An 18,626-nucleotide genomic window follows, 5' to 3' on the forward strand; every position below is an offset into this window, starting at 1 on the left:
CTTCTACATCATTATCGCCCGACCTAGTCCTGAAAACCCTTCCTGGGATACCTTGATACCTGCCAAGATATTTGCGAAGCTGAGCTTTTGTGAAATATCCCATTCTTTTTCTTTACAATTCATCGCATACAGCATCCCAGCAATAAATGTGTCCCCTGCGCCGATTGGGCTGCAGTTTTGTCTTAGTGGTACTCATTTCATTACGGGGCAAGGCAATAACTCACTCGATCACCTGAAAGTTCTCTGCCGTGTACGCTGGAGCATGCACCAACTTCCCTGTGGCTGGTTCAAGAGCGCAGGCGCCATCTTTTCCCCACGTACAACAGAGTAGCGATCTGTAAATCGTTGTCATAAATTAGTGTGTGTTCATTGTGTTGTAGGGGCCAAGTTAATAATTACGCATTGGGTGCCTGTGTGGATTGCTCCAGCAAACATGCCTCTGCAGATGAATATCCTTCAACCTTTGCAAAATTTAGCAAAGCTTTCCGGAAAAGAGTGTTAAAGGAATTATGCTTATCTGACAGTTGCCCATGATTTTGAATAGAACACCACATTTGCTGCCTTTGCCAACTCCTGAAGACCTGCCCGACCGGGTTTCTCGATCTCAACACTGACACGAACAGAAGGGAAATTTTTTCGAAGAAAGCATATGCATGCAAGAATCACATCTGGGGTTCTACCCTTGAATGGGGTTAGAAGCCAATAACGATATCGATATGAGATTTTCTGTTCTGTAATAAATGAACCAGATGGATCTCTCGTCTGAAACATACCTCAAAATGAAACCAAGCCGTTGCAGGAGCTAATTTACTTGCAGAATCAATGAATTCATCCACCGTCATGTCAGGAAGCTCATTGTAGTTCACAATCGTTCGGCTACCAGTTGACTGGCTTTTGATAATGTAACTCGAAGCCGGTTCGCTAAATTCCTCTCGATAAATGCAAGACTGCATATTAACATGAGGTCCCAATTCAGACTTAATCTTTTGGCAGATAGCGGATGATTTCGCTGGAAGCACTGTAACTAAATTTAAGGAAAGGCGTTTGGATGCCGTATTTGCTAACTGCTGCAGCACTTCGAGGGTATTGGGACAGTTCCCACCCCGCCTTTTGGAAATTTGTGATGCACGTAATTTTTCATCTTCTTCAGGGCAATGCGGAGTTCTGTGTCCATGTCAGTGTCATACTCCAAACCCTTTACAGCTCCTCAAACCGGGACTGGGTAGACCCTGGACGTACGTCAGAATAGTGTCCACATAGAGGGCACCGACTGCGATAATGGTCATGCTTTCGTTCCTTTGTAATTCTTTAGAAGTGAAATTCCTCCAAGTGCATCTGCGGGATCGAGAAATTGCCGGAGGAGTCTGGTCAACCCTAAATTAAAAGCCTATCAACTTGAGGAGGGGCAGATTAGTCATGCTGATGGTTGCTGTGGTTCACCTCCACAAGGAAACCGACAAAGTGGCAAGAGAGTAGAGACTGTCTTCTTTGGGATCAATGGCAAGCTCATCAAATCATCCTTGAAATTCTAGTTATGAATCATCATGATTTATGCTCAAGGGCCAAAAAAGGGACTTTCTTTATGAGGAAAGCCTCTGGTGGAAATTACGATTACCCAAAGACCTTGCTGAACTTACACTATTCCATATAAAATTCCATGCCTTCCGCGGAATAGCAAAAAAGGGTGAGCCTTTAGATTCCAGTAATTACATTGCTGATTATTTAGCAGCTTGGTTTTACAACCGAGCTTTTTGGGGACTAAAACAAAGGGCATTTTGCTCATTACTAGTACCTTGAGAGTCAAAGCCCAGGAAAACGACCTTGGTTGGGCTAGAGCAAATGCACGGACTTTCCGTTGATGCCGTAGGGAAAATCTTTTTCATATCCTTCAGTTCCGATGGCCGGTATCTTGATAATAAAGGAAAATGGGCAAACGGATTTGGTTATACCCCGCATATCTTTATCTGATATCTCAATATGCTAATACCCATTTACTTCATATTGGCTGCTTTGTCTCATTTATTCACCCCCAAAAAATTCTTATATATCAGTTCAATCGTGTTCACAAAATTTGCAGCACTGTCCGATATTACTAGACTGAGCCTGAATTTCAACCTCTGAAAAACTGGTGAAACACAAGTTCACCCTCTAAAGTATCACCATGGTACAACGGACAAAAGTACTAGACACGGAAGGACCAACTCCCAAGTTTCTCTACTCTATGATCAAACAACTTGATCTTAAGCTCGTATGTCTGATTTTACTTTGCATAGTATAGATCTGCTGACCTTTCATATTTTGTATTAGATTGACTGGAACAAAGTTGCACAGGATCTCGAAATTTCCAATGGCCACGCTGCTAGAATGCGTTACTCTAGATTTCGCTCACAGATGGAGGGCCCGAATACGACCCAGCGAGCTGCCAGAAAGAGAGGCCAAAAGAAAGCAGCGAAGGGAGATACCAAGGGCAATTCGCAAATACCATTCGCCCAGGGTTACCCCGGACTAGTCCCAAAACTGGAATCACCGGACTACGTACCTCAGTCAAGCCCATTCGTGAAGCACGAGCATGACAGCCAGAGGCTTCAGAATATCCAAAGCATTTCCGACGTGTCAGATCTTTTTCCATTCTCCCAAATGATGGCATCTTCCGGTATAAAATACCCGTATGTGCCTTCGTATATGCACCATACAATTCCTATTAATGTGGGAAATGGAGTAATGTCACCGGGACATGGAACGCTTGGCTCGAGTATTGGATCCTTTGGCACTCCTGCATACTCACAATTTCCTCCCTCACAGGAATTCAGCATCCATAATGGATCTATGCCTCAGTTTACTTCTGACGACACTACTGCAATTAATTGGGAGCCCTATACACCCTCGGATGAACAGAATCATTCTGAGGTACCACGGATAAAAGTTGAGCAGGAGGCTGATATCATCGATCTTGATAATGATGTCTTGTCAGATAATACAATCAAGCAGCAAGTCTGCGCCGGAGACAGAAAAGCTTCTGGCGAAGAATGAATACTGCAGAGTCACATTTCTTTTGATCAGTCGTATTTTTGCTAGTAATTTTTAGTCAGCCTAGATTCAACATGACTGAAGACATTATTGATTTTTTTGCTGTGGTTCTGGTCACACTAATCCTATGCGTCATGTTTAGATATCCATGAAATATTTGCAATATTTGTTCCAAAACTGAAGATATGTACGAAATCTAGTAGTACCTGCGGAGGGGGAACGTAATGTCTCTTGTTGAGAGAAGGCGTGGAGATGAAGAGACATAGTGACTAATAAGATAAAATTCAATGAAAAGAGAAGCATAGCTCTTTTTCTAAGGCGACAGGAAACTGCTGATACAGATAGAGCCTGGCTTAAGATTTCTTGAAAAGCTCAAATTTTCTACCTGTCATAACCTCACCCCGATATCCCAGTGGACGCTTTTCTTGTTTCAAGATATTGACATAATTCCTAAAAGGTTCCCGAGGTCAGCTTAACTACATCCTGCTATCTTCTCATGACCATTTGCTTAGAAAGTTCGCTTTCAGAAATGTGTAAATGATAAAAGAGTTAGATGAATTTTATAATGTGGCCTTCGATTTGGCAGTTCAATTGGACGACGATCAAAACAGAAACTTCTTTGATCATTGGAAACAGATGACCTTTGATTTAAAATACCTAGGTAGAAGTATTATCATGCACATTAGCTGTGCACCCAAAGCCTGGAAATTAAGTATAGCCAGCCTAGAGATATCTGTTGATTGGTATGATCTTCCAAGGTTCGCAATGCTCTCCCACCCTTTCCGCACCGAATTTGACTTCTCTCGATTTCTAGGCTTGCTGAGATACTTTATCTGCTCTTGTCATTCTAAAGCAGGCGCCTGGCTAGTTCACCGGGCGACTTATTAACCCGCGCCGCTCCTCCATTGAAGTTCCCGGTCCGAAAGTCCCCAGCACCATTCACGCTTCACCATACTCCACCACTTGGTCATCTTCTCAACCCTTCTATCTTTCTACTCTTCTACCCATTTTACCTAGGTATCTTCTTCATTTATTTCTTTTTATCCACTCTTCTTCCTCTTCTTCTCATTCTCGTCCTCCTTCTCCTTGCTCGTCTTCAATCTTCCCCATCTCCCCCATCTCCCCCATCTCGACCTTCACCCCAGCCATTTCCCACAGCTACGAGTCTCATCAAGAACTGAACCAAGATCTTGTAGCACCGCCAATATGCCTGCCAAGGTGCGCTGGACCGCTGAGAATGATCAGATAGTAAGTCATTCTACCACCTCTCATTTCAATTTCACAGTTGGGCAAGAACCCGTCACTTTGCCACAAATTGAATTCAACTATGCCTCACCTGTTATCCAAGACCTCCCCAACAGAAAACAGGCAAACAGACTAATCATGTTTCAAACAGCTTTTCATGAAGATCCTCGAGACTCATGAGATCAGCGTCGATTCCGGAAAGGTGGCTGCTGCGTGGCGTGAGTTATCCTGCCTCCACAAGTTGGAGAAGAAGCCTCATTTCCGAAAGGACCTGTCTGCTAACCACCATTATAGCTGGAGAAGAGGAGTCACGTCCCACTGGCAGGGCCATCAAAGAGAGAATAACCAAGATCAAGGAGATCCTCAAGAACTCGACCGGAAAAAGCCTAGCAGGACCCTCGACTCCGGGGAAACGGCCTCGCAACAAGGTCGCAAAAACCCCCAAGGCCCCTAAGACCCCAAAGGATTCGACCCCAGCTCGAAGGAGCCGAAAGAAGAATAACGAAAACTCTGTCAAATTTGAGGCCCCTATCAAGGTTGAATCTACCGACGAGGATGATGAGGCCTCCGAAGAGGCCGCCGTGAAGACCGAGGAGGCTGCGGTGAAGACCGAGGCCGCCATGAGCGAGAGCGATGCCAAAGCCCCCGGAGAGCATGAAACCTGGTCGGATCTTGAAGAAGAGCTCTAAGCTCCGAGTCCCTATGGGTGGGTCTTTACATTACGACGGGGTCTGGAGAAGCCTGCACGTTTTGCTGTTCTTTTCTTTATTTCTGTGATTCGGTTTCTTTCCATGGGAAGCGCCATATTTCAATGCGTTAGTACCCCTTCCTTCTCCTCAACCCGTGCGAGTCAATAAAGCCTACCTAACGAGGTTCCAACCAGGCAAAGGGTTTTATTCAAGAGTTTTTTCTGTTTTTCAGGGAGGGGGCGGCATTTACAAAGGCATATGTGGAAGGACGAAACACGGTGCCTTTTCCAGTTTTGCGCGATTCTGCTATCTATCAAACCCTCAAAAAATGAGCTCTAACTCCCCAGACATATCTACATTTCTTCGTAGCGGTAATCGGCTCAGTGCCAGCAGTGTCCTAAATTTACTAGGGGCCCCGATACAGTTTGGGCAGAGATTTAATGTGCAAGCACTCATAAATTTACCATCCAGGGATACCTAGAAATATTATTGAGTTGGCTATAGCAATAGCTAAAAACTAGTAGTAGTACACAGCATCTTGAATTATTAAGATTAATCAATTCCAAGGGTTGTAAGTGTATAATGGCTCTACGGAGGGGGTAGTATACTAGTACTAGCTATAAATATAGAAACCACAGATATTTTGAGGGTACACCGGCCTGTTAGGCGTACGGAGCTGATTCTCGCTATGGGGCACCGCACGCATCACGCTGTATTTAAGTTACTAGCCTGGGAGTTTATGGACAATTAGCAGCTTTAAAGTTCACGGTGGAAGATAGAAATGGGGATCAAATGCTTCGTAAGATTGCTAGGTATCCTTTGATATTGTCCACCGACGAGCTTCGATGCACAATATGCAGTTCTTCTTCAAACTCCGAACCATCTCCATTCAACAAAAAAAAGACCCGATCGAGTCAAGATTCAATCAAACCAGTATCTCCGATAAAATCAAGTGAGCTAGTCTCACAAAGTTCGCAAAAGAGCATGATCCCCATCAAGTATGCCTGCTGGTAGAGGGTGCAGACTAGGCTGCCTACCAGATTTGCTCTGGATGAGCGAAGAGGAGCTTATGCAAGATAATCATCATGGTCCAACTTCTCAGGCTTGATCTTCTCATCGATCTGTTCGCCCTTGGTGAGGGCGGACTTGCGCTTGGGGGTGCTCTTGGCTGCCTTCATGGAAGTAGATCGCTTTGTCTTAGGGGTAGATAGCGACTTTGGGGTGGCACCCTTCGAGTTCGCGAGACCGGCTTTTTCCTTAATCCGCTGAACCCTGTGCTTAAGCGCACTCACGGTGCAGTCTGCTCGAAAGAATAAGAATAAGTCAACCTGTCTTTGCAAGAATGACACGAATCGAGGTTTGTTTGGAAAGAAATATAGGAGAATACTTGCCCTGGCCCATGAATTCGGCGACTTTTTCAAAGTCGATGGACGAATTGCTAGTAGCAATTATGCCAACGAGGAGCTTAAATTGTTAGTTGCATAGATTCAAAACTATCCCGAGGGAGTATGATACCGGAGAGGGATAGTAGATAGGACATGTAGGCTCAAGAGATGCGTACCTTGGCGTCAGCTTCAGCGTTCCAGGTGATGGCCATTTTGACGGACTGAACGAAAATGGACTCTCAAAGATTGGATGGTAGATCGGTGGTGGATGGAATGTGGTTTTTGGTTGGAGCAAGGCTGGGGGAAGGTCGGAGAATGGTTGAGGAGCGTGGAGGAATATTGATGTGAAGTTGAAATGAGGAGTGAGAGAGGGAAGGGCAGGTCCAGTGAAAAGGGTAGGAAACTGGCACCTGGGGGACACTCACCACTTTGCACTTTGGGGGAAAGGAATATTCTAGAGTACAGTCGTTCCAGCCTGACCTCAGGTTCCAACTCAGAATCAAGATCCCCAATTGCACAATTAAAGCATTTCTGAGTGCCTTGGTCCCGAACTGGGAAGCATGGGATTATTTGACATTTGGATGGTCAATCCTGCATGCATAGAATACTACCGTAAGTACTTGAACAAGAACAAGGAAAGGAAACAGTGAGATAATAACATCCGCGCTGAAGGGAATCTGGAAGAGAATATATCAAAAATAGCAAATAGGCAGAAGATAGACCGCATTGCTAGTCCCCCAATACATTTTTCCAATACATTCAATTTCTCTCATTGACAGGTCAAAAATATATGGCGTTATTATTCGTAACGAGGTGGTTGCGGCGGCCCAGAAGTAGGTGGCGTCGATGCCCAGGGACCACTTACGAACTGGGGATCAGATGCCGCTGAGCGCACGCCGATAGAAGCTGGTGTATCCCATTGGTTTTGATATCCTGGAGGCCCTTCACTTTGCAAGGGCTGCGTCGGCCCCACCAGAGGACTGGCTGCTTGTTGCTTGAAATGAGTTTGTTGCGGAGAGGGTAGATACTGATGCATGCCTGCTTGCACAAGAGGATTCTGGTAGTTCGGGACTCCACTTTGAAACTCGGGTGCGGAATAACCAGTGGAATTGAAGCCCGGCCCTGGCTGTGTTGGTGACATGCTGGTGGCTTGATATTGACCATGTGAAGTTGGTGGCGGTGGCTGTGGCTGATAGGCATGAGGAGATTGCGTGATGGATCCTGGAGTATGAGATAACTGCGGCTGCAATACACTAGCTTGCTGTGAATGGGCTCGGGACATTGCTTGTGCAGCCTCAGTTGGAATACTTTCAATCTCGCGGGGCAAGTGCATCGGTTGCGATCCGTGCATCGATTGGCTATTTTCTCGGCTGTAGGTAAAGTCGCTCCCAGAGTGCGACGGGTTCGAGGACTGTGATGATCGCGAAGCTAATTCCCTGGGAGAGGCTCCAACCGTGTGTGGAGTTGGGTAGCTTCGGTATATTGGCTGTGAAGTAGTAGAACTGAAACCCGTCGACACCGATTCAGTCGGGACATTCGACACCAAGGGCTGTTGAATAGGATGCCATTGAGGCTCGGGCGGGGGGACAGAGTTTATACCCGAAAGATGACTCTGCGCCATGGCTGCCTCTATGTTATTAACCGGTGGCTGTGAATGCTGAGAGCTCAAGGCGAAGCCTGAATGTGAACCTGGAGGATGTTGCTGTGTGTATCCTCCAGCGTGTGTCTGAGAAGTGCCTGCATTGCCACCCCAGGGTATGGACACTGCACCCCCATCCAAAGACTGGTATCCACCAGTCGGTTGTGTGTGGTCGTGGCCTGGATAGAACGTCGATGGGCTGGCGCCATATTTTTGGTGTGGCTGCTGCCAAAGCAATTAGCGACATGCATCAGAGGATATCCCGGAAAGAACCTCCGCACCGATCCATATTGACTGTTGTTGTACACAAATTGCTGATTGAATTCATGGGGCAGTCGTTGGCTGTTTTGATTCGGATACCAGTCGGGTGTCACCGAAGATCCGTATGTAGGGTGTGCGAGTTGTCCATTCGGCTGGGCGATTAGGGAGCTCTATCCCGCCATCAGTGCTATTCTTGCGGCATGGGTGCAAACAATATCATCGCGATTTCCTACGGGAACTCTAGCACTGCCCAAGAAAGGCTCAATCCGTTCCGCCAATGTGGTCCTTGTCCCTGTCACTTGGGGACTGTTCGTCGATGGACGCGATGGTGGGTACGTGGCCCGGTCCCAATAGACGTGGGTGTTGTTGAAGGAGTGAGAACGACAGGTTCGGTTGGGATTTCCCATTGCGACTTGCCGGTCGCTCTCTGCACAAAGTACCATTTACGTTGGACGCCCTCCCATTGAGGAAGCCTCAAATAAACAGAGTTAGTTGGGTACCAAATCGTTATCAACAGGATAGGATCCGGCTTACCATCCGTCGGGCAGTTGAGGCGGCGGAGAAGACGGGCCTGCAGTATCCGCAGGAGCCTCTTGTGGCATCGTGCGAGTAGTTGAAGTATGGAAATTGAAGCCCAGGCAGCGCGAGAAGGAGATGGAGGGAGGGAGGGAGGAAATGGCAGAGACCTGACCGAAGCAGAGAGGTGCCGCGGGCGAGGTCGATCCTGTGGGGCCCCGTGCCGTTCACTCACCAGGTTGAGTTGAGTTAATTGTCTTGCCTTGGCGATCGAACCAACCACGACTGATATGATATATCAATTATCCTGCAAACAGAAATGATCAAAAAAGAACAAATTATAAGACTGTTAATACATTTTAATCTAAACATAAGTATTAAGGTACTACTGGTAGCATACGCCATGTCGCGATTTAACCCACCCGCCCCTACTTACTCCATCGATGACCCAGGGACCGTGTCCCACCGTGTAGCTAACTCCTAGATGATAATCTGCCCCCGACAAAAGGAATAAAAAGTACAAGATCGGAGATGAAGCAATATCGCAAAAGAAAGAGAGGGAAATAGAGGAGGAAGTCCAGAAGAAAATGATCACAAGATCGAGCTTTAGCCGTATTGAGGAACAAGTCCCTGGCTACCACGCATAACCATTGCCGGACTCATAGTCTTCTCCATCCCAATCATCATCGCCGCTGGCTTCGGAATCAAGAAAATCATTTTCGTTGAACTGCGTTTCACTCGGGCGTTGGTTATCAATGCGAATAAAGACTTCATCGCACATGCCAACCCCGCGCATCTGGCCGCCCCGGCCCGGTGAATCAAGAGAGGAGTTCACATATGCATCCTCCTTATCCACAATTTGGGCGAGACGCGCGCTCTGGCGCTTGGATGATGTCGCGTCTGATGACTCTGGAAACGGGCAGGGTTCCGGGCTTCTTGAAACCAAGTCCCCGTGTTGAAATGTTTGTATTATGTCAGGTACCCAGGTATCACGGAAGCTAGCCCGGTCCCGCCATGACATGTCTAGGATCATGCTGATAGAAAGGCGTCGTAAAGCGCATAGATGCGGAGCTTCTTTGACAAGGCTCGTCAAGAAATTATCTGCGCAGTCACTCTCTAGCTTTCGCAGACAGGTCATTTCGATTTCGCGTAGCGTGTGGGGCCATGTCGGCTGCACGCCAGGTTCCATTAGGGAATCAAAGTGAGGTAAGGTGTCATTGTGGGGGGATGCATCATATATGTTCCCATCAAACTTCAATTTTTCGAGAATAGGACAGTGGGAAGCAAGATCACCCATCCACAGCAGATCTAGGTGCCGATTATGATTCAAATTGAGCTCACGAAGACGACTACCATGGGACTTCAGGAATGCGTCAATTGAAACCGAGAAGATTCTATCGCAATTGGTAATCGTCAGGGAGTGGATTGTTGAAGGCAGCTGGAGCAAGAGTCGATCCGTGGGCAATGTGCATTCCACGAACTCTAGTCGTTCGAGATCGGGTAGTGCGTTGAGCGCAGCAGCTAGGGCGTCCTCATTATCGATTGTATCCTTATGGTTGCGATCACCCAGATGAAGCAATTTGACTTCCTTCAGTTTCTGGAAAGCTGGTCGTTGATGTTGCTTGACCATGAACGGGAGAAGGTCGGCCAGATTCAAGAAACGAGAGTTCCAGTCCCAGGCACGAAGTCGAACACCAGTGGAGTCCATAACTTCGAATAGATTTTCTGAGTATACCCATTTTGACTGAGGGACATCCGCTGGCTGGTGGCCAAGAATAAAGTCATCTTGGTGATACAGTCGCACTGCGTGAACTTGGGGGATCTGTTGGATCAGCTGAGCGAGATCGAAATAGCCCAGTACTGGCCCACTTTTGAAGCGAAGAACATCGACATCAACATGAAGTTCCTTGATCTTGCCGGCGTAATTGATCAAAAGAGATTCCCGTGGTGTGGAAAGTAATTTTACAAGTGCGTGACATTTGTAAGATGGGAAAAGCGGTGGGCAGTAGTAAAGTGCTGCCAGGGCTGGTTCTTGGAATTCCCGACATAAACATGCGAGATTGACAAGCCATCTGGCCATATCACTTCGTGCCTCCCATTTTTCGTTGGGGGCTGGGTAGGTTGCCTGGAGGAGGATTTCGAAAAGTATATGATAGGGCAACTTTTGCCACGGTGGAATAAATCGAGAAACATCATCGAGGAGCACGGAGTAGTATTTGGCTCGCTTATTCGAAAACGAGTTCTTCTCCTTTGGTCGTTCGTGCGGGCGTCGCTTCGTGCCAATAGAAGGCGTTCCATGGCCAGTAGTATTCGAGGACCGAGTCCGAGTCGTTCGAATCGAGCTCGGACGGCTATTTCTAGTAGATCGACGACCACTGCGAGTTGAAACTGGCGGATTCGTTTGGCGTTCGGGACCATCGCCTTGATCATTGTCTGGCTCGGCAGTGGGTTCATCTTCTGATTCATGATCTGACGGTTCACGATATGAGGGACGTTGGGCATTCGAGCTAGATCGAAGAGACACTTTTGGCCTTTCTTGTGCGCCGAGATCATCATCAGAGGTCGATTCTTGATAGCTGTCGACCTGGGTCCGGCTGCGGCGCGCAGGTCGAGTGGACGTTGAAGGCCCACTCGACCGTGGGGGTGCCATGACTGAGAGGGTTTGTACTATGACGTGCAATGGAGGGGGATTATAATATTCAAGTGTAACATAGAAAGCGAAGTGCAATGGAAAGTTTGGACCAAGAGGGTCCAAAAGATTACGGAGTAGAAGGAAGACGAAAGCGCCCGCAGCCGGTGCACTCCACCCGGGGCGTGATCGGCGCTATCGATAAGCTAGCGTCCTTCCTAGTAGGACCTTAGGTAAGCTTTGGCTTCCGTTTTGCCTGTGATCCCGTGATCTTAGTAAGGCAACAAGGCATCAACCGCCCCGCTCCCCCGTGAGGACGCTATGGATGCACCATAAAAATAGAAACCCGACGGCGCTTCCAGCCACCTCGAGGGGGGGATCCTCGTGGAGAGGCCCAGTCGTTTCTTATTTTCCTCCCACCCCCTACTTTTTGATGATAATACCATGTATTGACTGTGTTTTGAGTACCCTTCAGTGCAGTTGACGAAGCACCTATAGAACCCATGATTGCTATCAGTGTGCTCTGTTTAGCGTTTTCTGCATGCTTGTCGGGGGGGCTGACGACTCCTGGAACAATTCGATGGAGTCAACCTTCCCCATCATGATGGACTCGACCGATCGATCGGATCAGACCGACCTCGGAGCGTCTCAGATGGTAATCCAGCAGTATGCACGATACCCATCCACGATGGAATCAACACTTCGCAGTGCCTCTTCACTTGGAAGCGCTCGCAGCCAGACTGAGGCTAACAAATCCCCATCGCTGCATCGTAAAGAGACTCCCCGGAGCATTCAATCTTCTCCAAGGGGGTTCCGCTCCGTTATTCCCCCGTCCTCGGCAGCTCGTTCCGGGCCCTCCATGTCTCCTCCAGTCTTCGATGCCCTCCGTCACCAGCAATTGAAAGACGCCGCTGACCAGGCTGAATCCCGGGGTTTGCCTTCACGTGAAATCACTGACGAAACAATTGACGATGCCTATGTGCTATTCATCCTATATTGCAATCCGAATGTTCCTTCTTCTGTTGATACCTTGGATCTTCGACGAACCTTTCGATGCCCTCCACGCAGTGATGGCAAAAACTTCAGTGTTTTTACCCTATTTGAGCTCATTCGCAAGTTCGATAATAAAGAGCTCAAGACATGGATTCAATTAGCGATTGAACTGGGTGTGGAGCCACCCTCCATGGAGAAGAAACAAAGCACCCAGAAAGTTCAACAGTACGCTGTCCGACTAAAGGTATCTAACATGTTGTCTCTTTTTAAAATCAATATCAAAGCTAATAAATTCTAGCGATGGATGCGTGCCATGCATGTCGATGCCTTTTTCGAATATTGTCTGGGCCACCAACATCAGTACTATACTCAGCTACCCCCCCTTGGGCCCATATGTTGGCGAATCCCGCGATGGTGTGCCTCTGGAAGAAGATCTTGCCCTCCGCGCACTTGTACCTCAATGGAAGCCCAAAAGAGGCAGGAAAAGAGCAGAGGATAGGGAGCTTGAAGAAGAAAAGACTATAAAGCGACCCCAGCTAGATACATCGGTAGCAGGTCTACAACCTGGAGGCTTTCAGCAGCACTCTGTGACCTTTCCACAGAGCGCCATACCGTTCAGTGCATTTCCAAGTGAGGATCCTTGGATAACGGCCACCTCAGCATACCCGCAACCTGGGCAATCAGAGCAACCCGGACAGGACCTTCGCTGGAGACTTCCGGAGCGGGAAACATCGCCTGCGGGATACCCTCAATCCGCGATTATTCCACGAGGAAACCAGCCATCTGATTCTGTTGTGTCTGTTGAGCCTCGATCCGCCATCACACCATCTACCAGCGAGAAAAGTCGCTCGCGACGTAGACATGGACCGGCGGTTTCGTCAGCTTGGTCAAACAGCAACGGTTCATCTAATGGTAAAAGTCGAGGCAGGCCACCTAGTAAACCAGCAACATCCGGCTCATTTTCCACATTTCATGTCAACACCGCACGAGACTCTTCACATCTCTCAACGAACCCTCTCCACCAACCCTCTTCCCTCGTGCTTAATCAGAGCTCGTCACAGCCAATCCCAGGCTCAAGCTTCGACCAATCACCTACCCCCGCTAATAATGGAAGACCAAGCAAGCTTCAGTTGCAGGTTCCTCAGCATTTCGGGGCCCCAGTACGTCTTGCAACACCGCCAACACTTCTAGTTAATGGCGTGAACGGGGCAGTCGTACATGCCAACCAAATTCACACATCCGATTCAGCAGACAATGAATCTATCGAAGAACAAGGGGATGGCGGTTCTAAAATAACTGTTGACAGAATTATTCATGTCCTTACAGATGACCTTATGCGTGCTCGTCTCACTGGACGAACGGACCCTTTGAAGCTTGGCGAAACTCGCGAATTGGCTTCAGCCATAGTAGCCAATGTTTCTTCTACCTACTCTCAGATGTCATTTGACTTTGCAACATTACACTTGGCCACTCATCTAGGGGTAGCTCATCATTTTGGGGTTTTAGCCCCGCGACCAATTGTGATGGCTTTGAATATCGACACATCGCCGCGACGTGGAGATCTCACCGGCACAAAATACAGCCTTTCCTTGGAATACACACCATCGTTTCATTTGTCGATACATCTCATACTGGGAGATCTCCACTTGGGAAATGTGGCACCCACGGCATACAATCAAGCAGCCAACACCGCACAAAGTCAAGAAAAATCCGTTCCGGAATATGACTTGGAAGGTCTTGATCTAGAAGAGGACAGTTTCGACCCTTCAGCACCAGAGGTCAGCTGGAAATCACGTTACATGAAACTGCGGGCACAGATGCAAAAGAAAGAGCGTGCCTTGTCTCATTACAAGCGCAAGATTGTTGAGTCGGTCATGGCGGACATTTGATTAACACGAGGGTGATATACACTCAAAGCGCAGTACCTTGTGGCCTATCATTCTTTTCTTTTTCAACTACATTCTCATGGCGTCATCTTGTGATTTTTAGTGCTAAGATACCCCAGTCCATTCTATGATCTGTTTTTAAATACTCTATCACCTGGCATGGTGAACCTTTCCTGATATCCTGGGCCGCCTTAAGATACTACTGGACTTTCATGCCGGCCAGTCAGCTCTGTCAACATACCATTATCATGGACTTGGCACTGCAATTGTCTTGAATAGAACCAGTTTCCCCAGCGGGCTTTGAAAGGAATTTTGAGTTATAGCCGTTATACGCTCGGACCCTAACGTGTTTTAACGTCACAAGTGAAGTCGAAGATCGATTTGGCCGGTTGGACGCTACTGTCTACTATCCATCTTCTCACATCTACAACAACTACTAATTAGCAGTACTACGCAAAAACACAATGCTTCTTTTTGTTAAAAGTGCTGCGAAGCAGATTCACTACCTGTTTCAATGTAACACCTCAAAGTATCTCCAGAACCCTCCTGAGCACCTTGCTACCCCGGTGAGACCACACTTCTCACGAAAAAGTCCCGAAAAAAAGGCATCGAGTAGAGAAGAAAAAAAGAGCGCGCGCCATCCTCCTCGCAAAGAAACCCCACTGACCATCAGGTTTGAGACCATACCCGTCAATAAACTTGGTGCAACCCATATCAAAATCATAGAAGCTATGCGCAGAGGACCTGGGGTCTCAAAAAGAAGACTCGGAGGCTTAAACCTCGTTGTCAGTCTCAAAACCCGCCGCTTTCTCTTAGGTGCCGACCTTCGCGTCTTCGGTCTGATCATCATCATACTCTTCTTCATCATGCTTCTCCTTTTTGACTGCGACCTTCTTGGCCCGCGGGTCCCTCTTCTTGGGCGAGGTCAGGGTGGCCTCGGCCTGCAGAAAGGATGAGAACTGAACACCAATCAGAAATCATGAATCATGTGTTACTCACCGTGCCAGTGAAGAAGCAGTCGGTCTTGAATCCGTGCTTCGTTTTGAGGACTTTGTACCTGTTTCCGGCAGAGTGAGGGTTTCCGTAGCCCATTGCGGCGGCTACTTTGACCATGTCGACCTGGAGACCATATGGTTAGGGCTTTCAAACAATAGGAGTATGGCAGAAGCTCACCTTGCCTCGAGTGTGATTAATGTTCTTGAAACACTCCGCCAAGAAGCGGTATTCTTTGTCGTTACCAGCTTCAGGTGGCATTTTGAGATTGATCGAGAGAGTGCGCTGAGTTATTTCGTTTTGGGATTCAAGAGTAGGTATCAAGGTCAGGATATGGAAAAGGTTGAGTTGATGTGAAAGAAAAGGGGAAAATGATAAAGATGAAGGAAAAGGAAAAGGAAAGAAAAAAGTGAGGGATGGTGGATGGAGAGCTTGAGGGAGAAGGATGTTAATCTAGTACTAAGAATAGAGCAGGATTTATATTATACTAGCCCTGGAGTACTATTCCAATACTATGTGTTGTATATTGTGTGTAGTAAATACTAGTAGTACCTAGGGTACTGAGGAGGTTTTTGCTATGGCTACCCCTAACTGAAAAATCCTAGTTCTGTGGAGCTGGGGCCACGTACCATGATCACATGCCTGTTCAACAAAGGAGGGAGGTGAGGAATTGAAGGGACATGCCAGTGCCAACGGCACTTTCAACAACAAACAGCCGACGGATACAGAGTTCGAGTGTGATTGATATGCGCAGTTCAAGGGAGCTCTTTCTTAGATTCAACGTATAACTTGTGGCCTGTTGTTCCCACAATGTGATTTAGATTTAGCTTTGTATTGTTCTAGTGATTACTTCTGATTGCTGCTTAAAAAAAACATGCTGGCCTCAATGTGATATGGAAATCCAAGCTATCCGAATCCAATACATGCAAAGACACATTCATTTCTCTTGAGAGAAGTAACTCATAGCATGTACCGAAATAGTGGAGACCGGTCTCCCAAGGAATCTGGATCATCAGGATATTCCGAGGGGTCAAGAAGGTCCCTTTGACGGTTGATGCGTTGGTATGCAAATCGCAGAAACACAGTCGCTATCATGCCCACAACGACGAAGGCAAGCTCCAAAGAATGGCCAAGAATATACTGCGGGGCGTCTTTCGAGCGATAGAAGTTCGATGCCATGGCTGTCATGTAACCCGCCAGATTAGCACATAGGAATTGGATTTTCACGAAAGACAACATCACACTTACCACCTGCAAGATTTCCAAGTCCAATAAAAATAGCCATTCCGGCAGCACGTTTATAATCACCCGCAAGGTTGACACTGATCCAAGTAACATTTCCTGGGAAGGCGGGATAAATTCCTAGTAGGATGTTAGCAGTCTGATCCAGTCTGCTTGGCATATCGATTAGTCCTCACCGATAACTGCAACAAAGACTCCAAAATAAACGACACCGGGCACGCTGCGGCCACTCGATGCGAGACAGATGATGAATCCAATAGCGATCAGGGTCATAAAGAATAGAATAAACGGTGACCGCTGCTTTCGACGATCTGAGAACCAGGCTGCAAGAACTGCAACAAATGCTGCAGTAATATAAATCGGTACCTGTAGTGATTGCGTTGTTCAAGTTTAGAAACTGAATTCAATTCAAGTTCCAGCGCCATTGTGGAGGATGTACTCACAGTCAAAAGCTGGGCGGTTGAAGATGTGTAGCCAAGATCTTTGATGATAGAAGGAAGGAACAGCGAGATTCCATAGAGGGGACAGGTAATGCCCCAGTACACTAAAAATATCATATTAGTCACTTACAGCACGGAAGATGAGGGCTGGGGCATACTGAATAATCCCAACCAAATTTGCCAGTCCTTAAATGCATCAATCACATATTTTATTTGGAACCTGTCCTCGTCCTGCACCATCTCGCGCGCGTCCGCCGAATTTTGAATCCTCAAACTATGAATGACGAAGCGACGTTCATCTTCGGTGAGAAAGGTGGCCGTCTCTGGAGAATCATGGATTGCGAATGGTGCGAAAAGAGCCACCACAACAGTGAGGAGACCCTCTAAAATGAAGATCCAGCGCCAGCCGGCATACCCGCCAACCCCGTCCATTTTCTGTCGACACATATGAGATATCTGGCTACCGAAAAGGCTTCAGAGGAGAAATCGTACCGCAATTCCATATGCTAGAAGCCCAGAGAATGCACCAGCAATGCTGGCGGCGCTGAAGAAAAGCGCTTGTCGAAACTGAGCTCGATGACGTGGGTACCAGAGCGTAATATAATAGGCGACACCTGGATATAGACCGGCCTCTAAAGCAATTCAAGTTGATTAGCAAAGTTTCCCGCTGGGGATGACAGTAAAGAACTTGACCAGTACGTACCAGCGACACCCAACATGAGGCGGGTTGCCAAGAGGCCTCCATAGCTCTTGACAACTCCCATCAGGGTCTGAATCACAGCGTTAACTCAGCCCAGGCGCGATTTCATAAGGGGTTCAATACGGACCATTACGATACCCCATGCAACCATGATCAATGGTAGCCATCTGGACGGTCTCAACTTTTTTAGGAGAAGATTGCTGGGTAACTCGAAGACGCAGTAGGTAAAAAAGAACACGGTCACTGGGAAATCGATCGTCAGCATATTTCACGTGCCAGAAGGGAATGCAGTTCATACGAGTCCAATTGTACTGCGGTCCCGTCATATTCAAATCGTCCACCAATCCCTCAATTTTGGCATTTCCAATATTTCCTATTGAGGACATTTTAGTTCTCACACCCATACCAAGTAGTTCAAGTTAAGGGGGTGCGTGTTGTGTACCTCGGTCTAAAAAAGCAAGTAGGTAAAGGATGCTTAGCATGGGAATCAATCGAAGATCCATTTTGCGCAACACCGCTTTCTCATCAACATTGAAATATGCCGCGCCAATTATTCCCGATTCATGATCCGTAAATTTCTCGGTTTGTGGAATAGAGGAGCTCTCAAGTTCGCACGCCGAGGCTTTTTCCTTGGACATGTCACCGGAGTCCGGCATAGCGATGGCAGGTAATCGGGGTAATTTGGGGGCGTTTGGAGGGGAAGGGGAAGAAAAGAGGGAAGAAGAAAAGAAGGGCAGAGTAAGCGCTCATCCCTGGTATGTGATCATTTAAAGAATTCTCGTTTCTCCTTCCCCGCCATGTTACTTCACAAGGTTTACCCCATGCCCCCCCCCCCCGGATTGCCCCCACATATTCAATGGCGAGTGCGATCACCTCCTTGGCATGAGGGGTTCGCCTCCCACGCAATGACGATCAAAGCTTTCAAGGTTTTGCTGTTGCTCGGGGCGGACTTTCCAGAGATCCAATTTTAAGCTTCCTATA

The 18,626-nt window shown here is 47.5% G+C and overlaps 10 protein-coding genes across 10 annotated transcripts; 3 read left to right on the forward strand and 7 right to left on the reverse strand.

Annotated features, from left to right (window-relative positions):
• Nucleotides 1–3: 3 nt before the first annotated feature.
• Nucleotides 4–352, reverse strand: N7533_006971 (pfkB family kinase; the record flags this gene model as incomplete). The annotated part of the gene is made up of 2 exons (XM_057103621.1): nt 4–169; nt 225–352. The coding sequence occupies 2 exons, from the start codon at nt 350–352 to the stop codon at nt 4–6; spliced, it is 294 nt and encodes a 97-aa protein (XP_056958578.1).
• A 43-nt stretch (nt 353–395) lies between these two features.
• On the reverse strand, nt 396–1,286 carry N7533_006972 (pfkB family kinase; the record flags this gene model as incomplete). The annotated part of the gene is given in 4 exon segments (XM_057103622.1): nt 396–512; nt 523–762; nt 774–1,164; nt 1,195–1,286. 4 exon segments carry the CDS (start codon nt 1,284–1,286, stop codon nt 396–398), a joined length of 840 nt encoding a protein of 279 aa, XP_056958579.1.
• Nucleotides 1,287–2,161: 875 nt separating this feature from the next.
• Nucleotides 2,162–3,030, forward strand: N7533_006973 (uncharacterized protein; the record flags this gene model as incomplete). Its single annotated transcript, XM_057103623.1, has 2 exons — nt 2,162–2,248; nt 2,308–3,030. 2 exons carry the CDS (start codon nt 2,162–2,164, stop codon nt 3,028–3,030), a joined length of 810 nt encoding a protein of 269 aa, XP_056958580.1.
• Nucleotides 3,031–4,233: 1,203 nt separating this feature from the next.
• On the forward strand, nt 4,234–4,961 carry N7533_006974 (uncharacterized protein; the record flags this gene model as incomplete). The annotated part of the gene is made up of 3 exons (XM_057103624.1): nt 4,234–4,275; nt 4,424–4,490; nt 4,567–4,961. The coding sequence occupies 3 exons, from the start codon at nt 4,234–4,236 to the stop codon at nt 4,959–4,961; spliced, it is 504 nt and encodes a 167-aa protein (XP_056958581.1).
• Nucleotides 4,962–6,028: 1,067 nt separating this feature from the next.
• N7533_006975 (uncharacterized protein) lies at nt 6,029–6,558 on the reverse strand (the record flags this gene model as incomplete). The annotated part of the gene is made up of 3 exons (XM_057103625.1): nt 6,029–6,261; nt 6,290–6,425; nt 6,523–6,558. The coding sequence occupies 3 exons, from the start codon at nt 6,556–6,558 to the stop codon at nt 6,029–6,031; spliced, it is 405 nt and encodes a 134-aa protein (XP_056958582.1).
• A 587-nt stretch (nt 6,559–7,145) lies between these two features.
• N7533_006976 (WW domain-containing protein) lies at nt 7,146–8,848 on the reverse strand (the record flags this gene model as incomplete). Its single annotated transcript, XM_057103626.1, has 5 exons — nt 7,146–8,210; nt 8,267–8,416; nt 8,480–8,552; nt 8,603–8,719; nt 8,781–8,848. The coding sequence occupies 5 exons, from the start codon at nt 8,846–8,848 to the stop codon at nt 7,146–7,148; spliced, it is 1,473 nt and encodes a 490-aa protein (XP_056958583.1).
• A 548-nt stretch (nt 8,849–9,396) lies between these two features.
• On the reverse strand, nt 9,397–11,412 carry N7533_006977 (uncharacterized protein; the record flags this gene model as incomplete). Its single annotated transcript, XM_057103627.1, has 1 exon — nt 9,397–11,412. The coding sequence occupies one exon, from the start codon at nt 11,410–11,412 to the stop codon at nt 9,397–9,399; it is 2,016 nt and encodes a 671-aa protein (XP_056958584.1).
• Nucleotides 11,413–11,971: 559 nt separating this feature from the next.
• On the forward strand, nt 11,972–14,273 carry abp2 (putative ARS binding protein Abp2; the record flags this gene model as incomplete). The annotated part of the gene is made up of 2 exons (XM_057103628.1): nt 11,972–12,609; nt 12,683–14,273. 2 exons carry the CDS (start codon nt 11,972–11,974, stop codon nt 14,271–14,273), a joined length of 2,229 nt encoding a protein of 742 aa, XP_056958585.1.
• An 809-nt stretch (nt 14,274–15,082) lies between these two features.
• N7533_006979 (uncharacterized protein) lies at nt 15,083–15,383 on the reverse strand (the record flags this gene model as incomplete). Its single annotated transcript, XM_057103629.1, has 2 exons — nt 15,083–15,211; nt 15,270–15,383. 2 exons carry the CDS (start codon nt 15,381–15,383, stop codon nt 15,083–15,085), a joined length of 243 nt encoding a protein of 80 aa, XP_056958586.1.
• An 840-nt stretch (nt 15,384–16,223) lies between these two features.
• N7533_006980 (allantoate permease family MFS transporter) lies at nt 16,224–18,301 on the reverse strand (the record flags this gene model as incomplete). Its single annotated transcript, XM_057103630.1, has 10 exons — nt 16,224–16,444; nt 16,512–16,625; nt 16,682–16,871; nt 16,949–17,049; nt 17,104–17,380; nt 17,438–17,577; nt 17,649–17,715; nt 17,773–17,888; nt 17,944–18,018; nt 18,088–18,301. The coding sequence occupies 10 exons, from the start codon at nt 18,299–18,301 to the stop codon at nt 16,224–16,226; spliced, it is 1,515 nt and encodes a 504-aa protein (XP_056958587.1).
• Between the last annotated feature and the right edge of the window lie 325 nt (nt 18,302–18,626).

This window comes from Penicillium manginii (genome assembly GCF_028828005.1).
Source record: "Penicillium manginii strain IBT 31320 chromosome Unknown utg000005l:1.0-5665137.0:1.0-5668048.0, whole genome shotgun sequence".
NCBI lineage: Eukaryota > Fungi > Ascomycota > Eurotiomycetes > Eurotiales > Aspergillaceae > Penicillium > Penicillium manginii.